Genomic DNA, 15,664 nt, shown 5'->3' with positions numbered 1-15,664 from the left:
CTGTAGTTTGAGACTAGACACAGTGACTACAGAAATAGTCTGTCCTAGGTCTAGCAACAGAGCAGTTGGTAGAAAGAAAAGCTATTACATTGGCTATTATAACATTGGCATCTGGTCTGAAAGGGTGGAGAATGAATGACATTTCATTTTTGGCAAGTTTAAAATGAGAAGTAGGTGTTAATTACAATGAAATGAGCTTAGGATGTGTTAGAGTGGTGATAGAGTGATATTGCTAGCTAAGGAAATAAAGAATCATGGAAATTTGTGGTAGTTAGAAGGTGCCTTAGAGTTCATCTAGTCTAATTATCTCATTTTTCACATGAAGAAAAGGAAGGCCAGAGAGGACAAGTGACTCCTTCAGGGCAACACAGTTAATTAATGACAGAGCTCAGACAGAAGTCTGGGGCTTGAAATTTGAAATTCTAAAAATCTGAATTTGTAGAGTAGTGTTCACTCTACTCTACTGCCATGGCCAATCGTGCTGAGAAATTTCTTTCTGTTCAATTAAATTCAATTCAACAAGCATTTATTAAGTACTTATCATGTACTACTCACTGTTCTTGGCATGAGACAAAGGCAAAAATGAAATAATCTTGGCCCTCAAGGAATTACCATTCTAATAATGGGGGAAGGAGAAGGAATCTGCATTTATATGCCTACTATGTGCCAGGTATTGTGCTCAGGGCTTTACAAATATTTCATTTAAACCTCACAACAATACTGGGAGGTAAGTGCTGATATTATCCCCACTTTAAAGTTGAGAGAACCAGGGTCACACTGCTAGTAAGTATTAGAGGTCATATTTGAGTCTTCCTGACTCCAGGCCTGGTTCTCTATCTACTGCACCACCTAGCTGCCCCTATGGTACCACCTAGCAGTCTACTAGCCTAGAAATATATAGATTCTTTAGGAACAGGATAAATATTAAGTTGATTTAACTGTTTTGTTTAGGTGTCATGTTGCCTGGAGAACAAAGACTTAGTCAAAGTGACCACTAAAATGCATGTAGTCTGTTTTACAGCAAGGTGAAAGCACTGTCCAATTCAGTGAAGTGAGAATAATTATAATAATTTATGGATGGTGATATCCCCTAGAATTTTTTCTAGTCCAATCAAATAAGCATTTGCTAAGCATCTACTATAGAAACTGTATTAGGCTCAGAGGATAAAAAGACAAAAACAAAAATAAAACAAAACAAAAACAAAACACCAAAATCCTCTGTTGGGTGTTCAAAGACTGTCATCACCTAGCTCCTTCCTACCCTTAGAGTTTTCTTACACCTTACTCCCTGCTGTGTCCTCTTTGATCCAGTAACATTTGCTTCCTTGCTGTTCCTCAAACAAGACACTCTATCTCTTGGCTCTTGGTATTTTCTGTGGCTCTTCCCATCCCTGGAATGCTCTCTCTTCTCCACTCCACCTACTGACTTCCTGGCTTCCTTTCAAGTCTCAACTAAAATCCTATCTTCTATAGAAACCCCTTCCCAAGCTTTCTTAATTCTAGTGCCTTCCATCTCTTAATTCTTTCCTGTTTATCTGTTATTTTGTATACATACAGCTTGTTTGTATACATTTGTTTGCTTGTTGTATCATTCATTAGATTGTGAGTTCCTTAAGGGTAGGAACTGAGTTTTGCCTCTTTTTGTGTCCCCAGCCCTTAGCACAGTACCTGGCACTTAGTAAATGCCTAATAAGTACTTATTGACTGACTGCCTAAAACTGTGCCTGTCCTTTGAGTTTACATTCCACTGGGAGAATACAACCTATCAAGAGAAGTATATCCATTATAATTATAAATGAAAATTATAATTTAAGGAAGGGAAAGTATTAAGTATTAAGAGAGATCAGGAAATGGTCTCCATAGGAGCTAAAACATGCATGAATTGAGTCTAGAAGGAAGCTAGGAATTCTAAGAAACAGCAGAAATGAAGAGCAAATGCATTCTAGATGTGGTAGGCAGGTGGGGAGCCTGTTCAAAAGTATGAAGGTGGCAGATAGAATGTTAAATTGTGTGGAACAATGAAAACAATAAGCCTGGAAAGATAGATTGTGAAGGGCTTTAACTACTAATCTTGGGTTGTTTTCTCTGAAAGTCATTCAACTAGAGTTTATGGCACTATGCCAAGCTTGGGGAAAGAAAGGCAAAGGACAGTCCCTGCTCTCAAGAAGCATACAGTCTAATTTAGAAGCCAACATGCAAACAACTCTGAAAATAAGCCATACAAAGAGTAAATTGGAAATAATCAACAGAGGTGAGGCACCTGTTTGTCTCAGTTCCTCATCTGTGAAAACAGCTGGAGATGGAAACGGCAAACCACTCCAGTATCTCTAGCAAAAAAACCCCACAGAGTCAGACTGAAACAACTCAACAACAACAACAAATGTGCCAGGCACTGTGCTAAGTACTTTACAATTATTATCTCTTTTGATCCTCACAACAAACGTGGAATATAGATGCTATTATTATTCTCATTTTTCAGTTGAGGAAACAGGTAAACAGAAGTTTAGTGACTTGACTAGGGTCACACAGCTCTTCCTGATTCCAGGCCTAGTTCTGTAGATACCATGCCACCTAACTGCCTCAAGAAGACTGGAAAGGTGGAAGGGAGATAGGTTTCAAAGGGCTTTCAATGTCAATCAGAAAATTACATACTTGATCTTAAAGTGATAGGAAGCCAGTGGTGTTTATTGAGTTGACATGGTCAGAGCTACATTTTAGGAAGACCTCGACAGCTAAAGTAGAGAATGGATTGCAGTCAGTAGCAACTTGTAGCAAGGAAATAGGTTATTGTGATAGTCCAGGAGTGAGATGATGAGGGCCTGCACTTGAGTGGAGGCAGTGTCAGAAGAGAGAAGGGGTATGAGAGATATTATGATTGGCACCAGGTTGAATATGAGAAGTGAGACGAGTGAGGAGTTGAAGATGACACCTAAGTTGTGAGCCTGCATTACTGAGCGTTTGATAGTGTTCTCAACAGTAACAGGGAAGTTAGGAAAAAGAGAAGGTTTGGGGTGGATGGAGTGAATGAGTTCAGTTTTAGAGTTTAGGATGTCCTCGGAACATTCAGTAGAGGTCATTGGAAATGTGAGACTAGAAGTCAACAGAGAGGATTGGTCAGGATAAGTAGATATAAGAATCATCAGCACAGAGATGATAATTGAATCCATGGGAGTTAATGAAATCACAAGAATTATAATATATATAGAGAAGAGAAGATGGCCCAGAACAAAGCCTTGTGGGACACTTTCAGTTAGCAAGGATGACTTGGATGAAGATCTAGGAAAGAACATTGAGAAGAAGAGGTCAGATAGGGAGGAAGAGAATCAAAAGAAAGTAGTATCATAAAAAAAAAATCTAGAGAAGAGAATATAAAATAGAAGAGGATGATCTGACAGTGTCAAAAACTACAGAGAGGTCAAGAAGGAAGAGGACTGATATTTGCCAATTAAGAGGTTGTTAGTAAAAAATGAGGAGGTGAGAATGAGAGATTCACTGGGAGTAGAGGGAAGGGAAAAGAAAAATGGGGGAAATTATCTCACAAAAAAAAAAAGAGGCATGGGGTGGGGCAGGGCGGTGGAGCCAAGATGGCAGAGTAAAAGCATTGACTTGCTTGAGCTGTCCCCCAAACTTCTCCAAATACCTGTAAAAAATGGCTCTAAACAAATTCTAGAGCAGCAGAACCCACAAAAAGACAGAGTGAAACAAATTTCCAGCCCAAGGCAACCTGGATAATTGATTGGAAAGGTCTATTGCACCAGGCTGGGAGAGGAACGCAATTCAGCATGGGCACACAGGCAAAAACCAAACACTTCTGCTTAGATCATACCACCTTGGAAGAACTGAAAACTTACAGGCCCCTAGAAATATCTCTGAAAACAGCCATACAAAATCCCTGAAGCTTGGGGTAGTACGCCAGCCACACTGGAAGCAGAGCTCTACCTTAACAAAGAGTTAAAAAGTCAAGTAATTGGCTAGGATCATGAGCAAATAGTGAAAAAAAAAAGTCAGACCATAGAATCTTTCTCTGGTGACTAAGAAGATGAAAACATACAACCAGAGGAAGACAATAAAGTCAAATCTCCTACATCCAAAGCCTCCAAGAAAAATATGAATTGGTCCCAGGCCATGGAAGAGCTCAAAAAGGATTTTGAGAAGCAAGTAAGAGAAGTAGAGGAAAAACTGGGAAGATAAATAAGAGTGATGCAAGAAAATCATGAAAAAAAAAGAGGCACTCAAGAAAGAGCTTTTATAGTGGAGGAGAAAATGGGGGAGGGAGTGGTGGGTAATGCTTGTGCCTCACTCTTCATTAGAACTGATTCAAAGAAGGAAGAATATACATACACACTCAGCTGGATATAGAAATCTAACTTACCCAACAGGGAAGTAGGGGGGAAGAATAAGATAAGAGGAGGTAGAGGGGAAGGTGATAAAAGGGAGGGCAGACTAAAGAAGATAGCAGGCAGGAGCAAAACAGACTCTTGAGGAGGAACAGGATGAAAAGAGAGAGAGAAAAGGATAAACAGAAGAAAATAAGATGGAAGGAAATACAGAGTTAATAATCATAACTCAATGTGAATGGGATGAACTCACTCATAAAACAGAAGAGGATAGGTGAATGGATTAGAAACCAGAATCTAACAATATGTTGTTTACAACAGACATACTTGAAACAGAAAGACTTATACAGAATTGAAATAAGGAGCTGGAGCAGAATCTATTATGCTTTAGCTGAAGTAAAAAAAAAAAAGTAAGGATAGCAATCATGATCTCAGACAAAGTAAAAGCAAAAAAAAAAGAGCCTAATTAAAAGAGATATTTTAGGGAAACTACATTTTGATAACAGGTACCAAATATGATGAATACTTAAAAAAAAAACTATGAAAAACAAGTTTCTCTGATAAAGACCTGATAGGGAACTGACCCAAATTTATGAAAATAAGAGCCATTCCCCAATTGATAAGGGGTCGAAGGATATCAATAGGCAGTGTTCAGAAGAAGAAATCAAAGCTATCTCTAGTGATACGGGGAAAAAAAGTTCTAAATTACTATTGATTAGAGAAAGGCAAATTAAAACAACTCTGTGGTATCACCTTATACATATCAGAAATGATAAATGCTGAAGGGGATGTGGGAAAATAATAACACTAATATACTGTTGGTGGAGTTGTAAACTAGTCTAACCATTCTGGAGAACAATCTGGAACTATGCTCAAAGGACTATAAAACCACATATACACTTTGACCCAATGATATCACTATTTTATATGTGTGTGTACATATATATATATATATCCCAAAGAGATCACAGAATAAGAAAAAGGGCCTATATGTACCCAAAAAAAAGGACATATTTGTAGCTCTTTTTGTGGTGGCAAAGAATTGTAAAATTGAGGAGATGCCCATCAATTGGGAAATGGCTGAACAAGTTGTACTATATGATTGTGATGAAATACTATTTTTCTATAAGAAACATTGAGATAGATGATTTAAAAAAAACTGAGTTCTACATAAACTGATGCAAAGTAAAGTGAGTAGAACCAGGAGATTATTGTACATAGTAACAACAATATTGTAATGATGATCAACTGTGAAAGACTTAGCTACTCTGATCAATACAATGATCTAAGACAATACAGGACACATGATGAAAATTGCTGGCCAACTCCAGAGAGAAAACTGATGAACTCTGAAAACAAATTGAAATATAATTTTTTCACCTTCTTTATTTTCTTGCTTTTTGTGTCATAGCTAATATAGAAATATGTTTTGCATGATTTCACATATCAGATTGCATGTCTTTTCAATCGGTGGGAAACACACTGAGGGGAGGGAGAGAATTTGGAACTAAAAAAAATTTAATTTTAAAATTTATAAATAATGGGTTTTTTTAGAAATAGAGATTGTTATTAACTTTGGAAAGAGCAGTTTTCGTTAAAAGATAACTTTGGAAACCAAACTGGAATATTTAAGAAGAGAATGAGAGGAAAAGAAGTGGAGGCATCAATTGTAGACAGCTTTCTCAAGAAGTTTATCTACAAAAGGGAGAAGAGAAATGGGATGATAGATAGTGGAGATGGATCAGATCAAGTGAGAATTTTTTGAGAATAGTGGAGATATGGATGTGTTTATGGACAGTTGTTGTTATTGTTTGTCCTTGACTTGCCAATCAATGAGAGCGAAAATGATTTGGGTTTAAGGCATGATGCTTAAGAAAGAAATCTAGCCCATAAACCCCAAGATATCTTTCAAGGCTTCAGCTATCAAATTTACATTCCTTTGGACAGAGCACCCACAGGTAAGGGTATGATGCCCTATGTGGGCAAAGGGAAGGGGAAGAAAGAAAGAAGGAAAGAAAGAAAGAGAAAGAGAGAAAGAGAGAAAGAAGAGAGAGAGAAAGAGAGAGAGAGAGAGAGAGAGAGAAGACAGAAAAGAAAGAAAGAAAGAAAGAAAGAAAGAAGAAAGAGAAAAAGAAAAAGAAAGAAAAAGAAAGAAAGAAAGAAAGAAAGAAAAAAAAGAAGAAAGAAAGAAAGAAAAAAGAAAGAAAGAAAGAAAGAAAGAAAGAAAGAAAGAAAGAAAGAAAGAAGAGGAAGGAAGGAAGGAAGGAAGGAAGGAGGAAGGAAGGAAGGAAGGAAGAAAGAAAGAAAGAAGAAAGAAAGAAGAAAGAAAGAAGAGAGAGAGAGAGAGAGAGAAGAAGAAAGAAAGAAAGAAAAAAGAAAGAGAAGAAGAAAGAAAGAAAGAAAGAAAGAAGAAAGAAGAAAGAAAGAAAGAAAGAAAGAAAGAAAGAAAGAAAGAAAAAAAAAGGAAGAAAAGAAGAAACGAAATAAGGAAGGAAGGATACAGGGAAGGAAGGAAAAAAGGAAGGAAGGTTTAGAGAAAGAAAGTTTTGTTGCCCAACTGGCCAGTTCCAGCTGGGTCCCCAGGGAGGCGGGTCCTACTACTACTCACAGAGGTTGTTGTTTGTCCTTCATTCTCAAGGAGGACCATAACATCAAAGAGGTGATGCCATGACATGCAAATGAATTGGATTTATGTGAGTGAGGGCTATGCAAAATCACCAGTCTCACTTTCTCCTCTAGAGCCATCTGAGTCCAGTGGCAAGATATAGAACAGGATGACTGGAGATGGCCCTTTTATAGGCAGTAGTGAAGCAGCCAGTGGACATTGAGAGATTGAAGATAAGTGAGAGATTGGGGATGATAAAGGAGGCAATCTGTAGGAGAAGATGGAATGGAATGGGATCACTCGTGCATATAGAGCTATTTGCCATAGCCTTTAGAAGGGCCACCTGTTCTTGTGAGACAGCAGTGAAGTAGGAAAAATGGCAAAAGGCACCTGGATGATGTGAGGTGAAGGTGAAGGGAGAAGAAGGAGCTCTCAGCAAATTACTCAATTTTTTTCAGTGAAAAATAAGGAAAGGTTCTCATCTGAGAGGGTGGGTGAATGGAAAACCATAGAAGGTTTTAAGGAGGTATAAAAAGGTTTGGGAAAGTCTCCATAGTTAGTGGGATAATAAGTAAATTTGTTGTTTAGTTGTTCAGTTACGTCCAATTCCATCTTGGCAAAGATACTGGAGTGGTTTGCTGTTTCCTTCCCCAGCGGATTATGGAAAACAGAGGTCAAGTGACTTGCCCAGGGTCACACAGCTTAATGAGTGTCTGAGGCCAGCTTTAAACTTGGGTCTTCCTGACTCCAGGCCCAGCGCCGTGTCCACTACACCACCTAGCTACCTCCAATAAGCAAATTAAGGAGGTATAAAAAGATTAACTTGTAGCAATGATGGCCCAGTTGAGGTCTTATTTTATTAATTTTCCTAAGTAAAAGAGTGGCATGATCAGACTTGTGCTTTAGGAAGATGATTCTGGCAAAATATCTCTAAAGATGCTATTTAGTATGATACCTGGGATGGAATGCTCCCAGACTAGTTCCAAGAGATCATCTAGAAAGATTCCTTCTGTGTATGATTTTCTTTTCTCTCTTGCCTAGGACTTTACAATGACCTTTTACCTCAGACATTACTGGAAAGATGAACGGCTCTCCTTTCCTAGCACAAGAAACAAAAGCATGACCTTTGATAGTAGATTAATTCAAAAGATTTGGGTGCCTGATGTATTTTTTGTACATTCCAAAAGATCCTTCATCCATGATACAACCGTAGAGAACATTATGCTTCGAGTATACCCTGATGGTAATGTCCTCTTCAGTCTCCGGTAAGAACAAAGCTTTCCTGTCATGGACATCAAACATGCTTTTCTTTTCCTACACTCTTTCAGACTAAACCAAATCAGGACTATGTCTGACTTCCTAAATATAAACTAGAAATTTCAAACAGCTGTTTTGTTCATTAAATTATGTTGGGGCATGGGCTGAGGAATGTTCTAGGTTTCATTACACTAAGCATCATCTCGCCAAGTACAAGCCTCTTAATCTTAGAGAATGATTTGGTAAAGATTTTGTAATTTCAATTTCATCCAGCCTGCTTTCCTATAAGATCCATGTTAAATACTTACTGGGATTGTTGTTTTTGCTCAGTTTTTTTCTCAGTTTTTTTTCTATATTTAAAATTTACTGCACTTAAGTACATAGCAGATTTCAATAAAGTTAAAACTGAAACAAACTGAAAACTGCAACAAAGAGGTCAGATCTACATAAATATCATTAATGATTTATTCATGTTGGTATATATCACCATACATACATACATACATACATACATATATATATATATATATACACACACATATCATATAAAATATTTTACTTTTTTTCTACTTGAGAACAAGAATCGGGTATGGAAGGGAACAGAAGCAACAGAAGAGAGACATCACCCAAAGGCAAAGCATCATTTACTCAGCTTTTCTCAGAAGCAAAACTTCTAATATTTGATAAAAACTCTATTCAGTTTCATCAGTTAGTGACATCTGTATAAGATGTGGACAAGAATGTTATGACTACAACAGGAGCAGAGCCAGTGATGTAAAGAGAACAAGAAATAACAGACAGATGAAGTAGTACACCAATTCCCCTAAGATTGAGAGAAAAGGTGTTAGGTGTTAGGTAAAATCTCTGTGGAAGTCAAGAATACCACAAAATGATAAAAGTAGAGGAGTTGCAATTTGCATTGGTAGAAAGAGCTTCTACACTGATGAAGAATGGATGCACCAAGAGATCAAGGCATTAACCAACTAGTGGTGCCATTGGTTATAGCTACATCAGAATGAAACATGAGCAAAAGATTAAAAATAATGCCATGAGTCACAGCAACAGCATTTTCAAAACCCCTACTATTCATAAAAGGGCAGCTAGCTGGTGCAGTACTGGGCATGGATTCAGAAAGACTCATCTTCCTGAGTTCAAATCTGGCTTCCGATACTAGCTGTATGACCCTGAGCAAATCACTCAACTCTGCCTCAGTTTCTTCATCTGTAAAATGAGCTGGAGAAGGAAATGGAAATCTTTGTCAAGAAAACCCCAAACGGGTTCACAAAGAGTCAGACATGACTAAAATGACTGAATAAAAGACAGTATTCATAAGACTACGTGTGTGGACAAGTCATAGTGAATTGGCCTAATAATATTTTGGTCATGTCTAATTTTGCTATAGACATAGGCTGTACCTACACAAAAAGTTTGCCTACTTGAAGATTCCAAAGACCATGTATTATACATTTTTCTGCCCTCAAAGAGCTCACTTATAACCTAGTTTGGGAAATAAAAACTAATACATTGGCAATAACAGTGAGCCAGTTATTTCTAAGTCTATAAGTATTGTTGAATTTTAGAAGAGAAAAGTTAATGATGGCTAGAGTAATAAGGGAAGACTTCTTTGAGGTGGGACCGAAACTGGAAGTTTAAGATGGGCTAGAATTAATAGAAATAGAAGGGAAAATCAAGGAAATTCCAGGCTAGGGGAATGACATCAGCAAAGGCATGAAGGTGGGGGATAAATACTATGTACCAGTGACACAAGGTGAAGAAAGTGAATGAACAGTGAGAAGTTGTGGGTAATAAGAATAAAGAAGTAGACTGGGTACTTTAGATGTGGTACAGTTACGATAGTGGTTGCATACTTTTTGGTCCTAAGACTCTTTATACTCAAAAACTTTTAAAAATACCCTTGCATAGAGTTTTTATTTATGTAGGCTATATCTATTGATATATATGAATATAATTGATATTGATAAAATATCTTATTATTATAAAAAATAGTTTTGATGTTGTAGACCTGAAAGGATCTCACTGTACCCTCCCCCACAGGTCCCCAAACCACACTTTGAGAATTGCAGTAGTAGGAAATAGGGAAATATTAAAGGTATTTGAAAAGTTGAATAATATTGTGAAAACAATGTCTAAGGCAGATCAAACAATAAAACTCTAAAAAGCAAGGTTTTTTGCCTGGAATTGCCTAAATAATGTCTTTAACTCCTATATATACAAAATTTTCCATATGAAGACCGGTCATGGTCTTTCATTTCCTTTTTCTTCAGTTTACTTATTCAAAATGGATAAGTACTAAAAACTACTCGCTCCACTAATCTTAACCCCTTGCCATGTTGTTCACAGCATAACATATTGTCCTATGGTCTGAGTCTTGTATACACTGAATGGTTTATCAATGATTAATTTTAGAAAAGGCTTCAGGTAAACCTGGACCTTTCAAATTCTTTTCATCCATGTATCCTGGAGAGGTTTTTGTAGTTAATGAAAAAAAAAATTTTGGCTCAGGTTAGCACAAATGAGTCATTGTTCCATGCCCTGTAGCAATAGAAGAAAAATAGTACTATGGGCTTCTCTTAAATTTTTATTCAGAAACTAAGTATTAAAAGCACCAGCACCAATCCTTACCAGAAATTGAGAGTACTACCACAGTATTTGATAATAGACCCACAATTTTTTTTCCTGTCACAGCTTTTGGAAGGAATATCTTAATGGCTGAAATATGCTGAATTAATTAGATCATCAGTACAGTCAGTCCAATATATTCGCTACCATTTACAGGTTTTGCAAAATGCTTCACAATGATCTCTCTTTATCCTCACAATAACCCTATCACTATTTTACTGATGAGAGAACTGAATCTGAAAGAGGTCAAGTGACTTGCCCAGGGTCACACAATGACTAAATATCTGAGGCCAGATATAAACTCAAGTCTTCTTGACTCCAAGTCCAATATTTTATCCAGTAGGCACCTAAGTTGCCCCTGTTATTGTGATAGCCAAACACAACTAACTGAATATTTATGGGTAGAGAGGAGTGTTTTTGTCATATGGATATGGCCTGTGGCTCTTGGTTTTTTCCAGAGGAACATTATAGTTCTTTATTTTCTACCCATGGAAATAAAGAGATGTTCCATTCATACAGTCAACTCACAAGGTTGATGGAGTCAGGGATCTGTTGCTCTTTGCTTTTTGCAAATGTGCTTAGGGGCACACTATTTCTGATCTGCTTTTTTTCTAATGAATCTACAACCAGAACTTCTGCTACTAGACAGGATCAGAACATTAACTTCTGCCTCAAGGCAGGAAAATGTGGAAGAGAACAGAATTAGCAAAACAAAAACAAAAACATAAAACAGTCTTCATCATTATGTAAGCCATTGAAGCAATCATATGAATTATACATTTTGAAATAATTTTTTTAAAAATTGCTTAAAACACTGAGGAAGATGAGGAACTAAGTGCTGTTTATAGCTCATAATGAGTCCTGGACAAAGCAAAAAACCCAAATAAACTTCAGTTATAAGGGACATTGCCACATAGCAACCCCAACTAGCATTTGATTTGCAAATAAGGATCTCAAAATTTAATTCCTATTGGACATCTCCCGGTTGACTTTGTATCCTTAAGAAGTCATTTTGTTTTCTTTTCTAGACAAGTAGAATGGGTTTTGTTCAGATGCCCAGGAACCCTCTCTAACTCCGTGTTCTCACTCCATTCCTTTCTATCCAGGAAATCCCCTCCTGAAACAAAAACCCTGAAGAAAACTCAGCTGTCCACTATTGGAACTAGTTTTACCTGATAAAAGTCCGCTTTGGTTTTCATCAATGTTCTTTCTATACTGATATATGTTATGTGGAGAACACTAGCAAGCAGACAACAAATTCTACTTCTTATATATATAACAATATCCATATAGAGGATAGAGCTCTATGGCAAGGCTGGTGGCTTTGAGGGCTCCAGGCTTCTACCCTTCTGGAGTCTACAGTCTAGTAGGGGAATAAAGCATTCATCTAGCCTCACTTTACCGAAATGGATGACATCTGAAATGCATAGTCACTACCACACTTTCCCCATTGCCTCACTCACAACATGTTAGCCTATTATCACATCAAAACTACATCCATCAATGAACAAACTGGAAAGGGGATAAACATTTATATAACACCTACTATGTGCCAGGTACTGTGCTAAGTGCTTTATAAATACAATCTCATTTGATTTTCACAACAACCCTGTGAGGTGCTATTATCCCTATTTTATAATTGAGGAAACTGAGGCAAACAGAAGTTAAGTGACTTTTTCAAGATCACACAATAAGTGTCTGAAGTAAAATTTGAACTCAGATCTTCTTTACTCCAGTCTCAGGGCTCTAGAGATTCCACTGTGCTACCAGCTGCAAATTGCTTCCAGATGTTCTTAAGTACATCCTATAGAACTCCAATTAAGCATCACAATTATGGCCACTCTCAATGGCAGGAGATTCAGAGAAAATTTCACAGAAGACTTCCCATGGGTGGTGCAACATCTACATCTGTCTTCTTCATTCAGGTCTACAGTGTAGCCAGCTCCAAGCCAATTTATTACAATGAAGATTAATAACTGCATAATGCTTGGGAATGTGCAGTGAATGTACAAATGATAAGAAAGCACAAGTCATCTTGTATATCTATTTGTCTATATTGTATGATCTGCATTTTCCCCTTTACTGTTTTTCTTATAGGATAACGGTTTCTGCCATGTGCTTTATGGATTTCAGCCGGTTTCCTCTTGACACTCAAAACTGTTCTCTTGAACTAGAAAGCTGTAAGTCTTACTGTTTGGGTAAATATGTCTATGTGCTCTGTACTTAGAGCATACGCTGGTAAGGGAGCATATCATTATTAACCATATTGGATCACTTGATGCAGGTTAAATGTATTTATTTTTTAAACAGTGTTATTTAGCTACAAAGGTAGATAGTAGTCTTTTTCATGCACTACTTTCAGAAAGGAATATTTTAACATAATTGTAGATTTTTCAGGTTTTTTAATTATATCTTATGTGATTTTTCCAAATTATAGAGTTTCCAAAATGGTATTTAACCCAGTTAAGGAAAGAGAATCTTATGTCTAAATATCATCATCATCATCCTATTCCTACTTAACACTTAATGAGTTTAGGAGTTGAATTGAATCAGTTGAATATGAATCAATAACTTTTATTAAGTCCTGGCCTAAAAATAGTGCATTTAGTCACTAATCCTGCATTAGAGTCACAGAATCCCAGTTGCAGAGCTGGGAGGGACCTTCAAAGCCATCTAGTTCAATCCCCTCATTATCAGATGATAAACTGAGGCCTAAAGAGATTAGGTAACTTATTCAAGGTTATACAGATTTTAAGTGACATACCTAGGTTTGGAATCCAGGTTCTCTGATCCCAAATCCAATGTGTCTATTCACTGTACAATGTTGCCTCTCCACACGGCATGTGCCTGGGACCTATTAAAAAAAAATTTATCAGATCCCAGAAAGACAAAGCCACAGAAACAAATGTTTAAGAATCCATCTGACTGTGCAACCTGCCCATAACCTTGACCAATTAGCAGTTATGACTTCAACTTGAAGTCCAACTTCAAGTATTTTCATAATGTCTACACAAACATACTCTTGGATAAACATTTCATTTTTAATTAAATTTTAATTTTGTTAATTTACAATAATTTATTTTCTCTCCTCCCCTAGTCCCACCCCATTGGGGAAAAAGGAAAAATATGTTACTTGTAACAAATCCACGAAGTCAAGCAAACAATTTCCCTCATCGGTCCTGTTCAAAAAAATAAGTCTCATTGCCTGAATCTATCACTTCTCTACTATCTTCTTATGAAACCCCTGTTGTATCATTACTTAGTCATCATTCAAGGCATAAATTGGATAGTCAGTGACAACCTGAGTTAGTCCTGTATTTGCGACAGCACCAGATTGGCAAGGACTCATACTTCAGGTGTTCATGAACTTACTAAAGTCTTTACATATTTGAAAAGGAATTATTTTTCATTGTTCCTATTTAAAACATATTATGAGCAAGGGAATATGGTATAATGGATCTTGAGAGACCTGGCCTTGAGGTCAGGAAGTCCTGGGTTCAAGTACTGATTCTGACACATACCACTTGTATGTTATTCTAGGCAAATCACTCACCCTCTCGTTGCCCCAGATTATGTTTCTAGGAAGGTGTGAGGTGTGCATTGGTAAGCAGTTTTCCTTACCTGAGAATTCCCCACATCGGTGAAATTACAGATCCAGTCCCTATCCCTCCACCATTGTTACTATTGCTCAGACGCCATCTCTTGCTGTAAGCAAGGCCTTTCCTGGTACCTCCATCCACCCATGTTGTTGGTATTCTCCCCCTCCCGAAATTACTTTATACATACTTTGTACGTGCTCTATCCCTGCTAGTAGACTGTAAGGTCCTTGAGAGCAGGTAATGTTTCATTTTTGTTTTTGTATTGCCAGAGCCTAAAACTGTACCTCATGTGTAGTAGTCACTTCATAAATGTTTTTTGGTGTCATTGTTGAGTCATTTCAGTTGTGTCCAACTCTTTGTGACCCCATTTGGAGCTTCTGGCAGAGATACTGAAGTGTTTTGCCACTTCCTTCTTCAGCTCATTTTATAGTTGAGGCAACTGAGGGGAAAAGGGTTAAGTGATGTGCCAAGGGTCACAAAGCCAATAAATGTCTGGGCTAGATTTGAACTCAAGTCTACCTGACTCCAGGCCCAGTGTTCTAACCACTGTACCACCTAGCTGCCCACATAAATGTTTGCTAACATTAAATCAATGAATCAAAGAGATTAAATTGTCTCAGGTATTCTATAAATACCTTTTGATGGTTTTAATTTAAATTCTGGCTACCTAGGAACATATCCCCAATACACAACATTTTTTCCTATGGAATTAATTGCCTCCTATAAAGTTGCTTTCTTTAAAGAGTAATAATAACCAATTAAGTATTTGATTTAGGGTACATTGAAACATCTCAGTGAAGCTTAGTATGCTACCTGTTACCTGATAATACATGGAACTGTACAGGTCAAAAGGCATGATGTGTGTCCAAGATTTGTTTGTAAATTCCAATCTTATTCCATTTTTTTCACTTTCTTTCTTATGAAGATTTGCAGTTATTAATAAAATACCACAAAAACATCTTTGGAAGATACACTTGCTCTGTGACAGAGTCCTGGGTTTGTAGTTCAAGAACTTGGCTTCAAATTCCTGCTCTCCCACTTAATTATCTAATAGGACTTTGAGCAAATCATTTCACCTCTGTGGGCCTCAGTTTCCTCATTTGTCAAATAAAGGATGATAGGACTAGATGGTCTTAAGGTCTCTTCTAACTCTAGATTTATGAACTATGATATAATATAGTCCTATGATTGATGACCTTTAAGGTCATTTCCAGCTCTAAATCTAT

The 15,664-nt window shown here is 37.1% G+C and overlaps 2 protein-coding genes across 2 annotated transcripts in view; one reads left to right on the top strand and one right to left on the bottom strand.

Annotated features, from left to right (window-relative positions):
- The window catches only part of LOC110201998 (olfactory receptor 5AC1-like), a 90,572-nt gene extending 76,884 nt beyond the window's left edge, over positions 1 to 13,688 (bottom strand). Inside the window, 1 exon segment of the mRNA XM_020977946.2 lies at positions 13,604 to 13,688. The gene's annotated coding sequence lies outside the window, so the exon portion shown is untranslated.
- GABRR3 (gamma-aminobutyric acid type A receptor subunit rho3) overlaps positions 1 to 15,664 on the top strand; it is an 83,196-nt gene that overhangs the window by 43,185 nt on the left and 24,347 nt on the right. Inside the window, exons 4-5 of the mRNA XM_078156830.1 lie at positions 7,984 to 8,207; positions 12,937 to 13,019. Coding sequence (XP_078012956.1) covers positions 7,984 to 8,207; positions 12,937 to 13,019 — 307 coding nt within the window. The remainder of the gene's footprint in view (positions 1 to 7,983; positions 8,208 to 12,936; positions 13,020 to 15,664) is intronic.

Source organism: Phascolarctos cinereus, unplaced genomic scaffold (genome assembly GCF_003287225.1).
Source record: "Phascolarctos cinereus isolate Bilbo 61053 unplaced genomic scaffold, phaCin_HiC Scaffold_725;HRSCAF=1366, whole genome shotgun sequence".
In the NCBI taxonomy this organism is placed as follows: Eukaryota; Metazoa; Chordata; class Mammalia; order Diprotodontia; family Phascolarctidae; genus Phascolarctos; species Phascolarctos cinereus.
The sequence above is the reverse complement of the archived record's forward strand: the minus strand, read 5'-3'. Positions and strand labels throughout refer to the sequence as shown.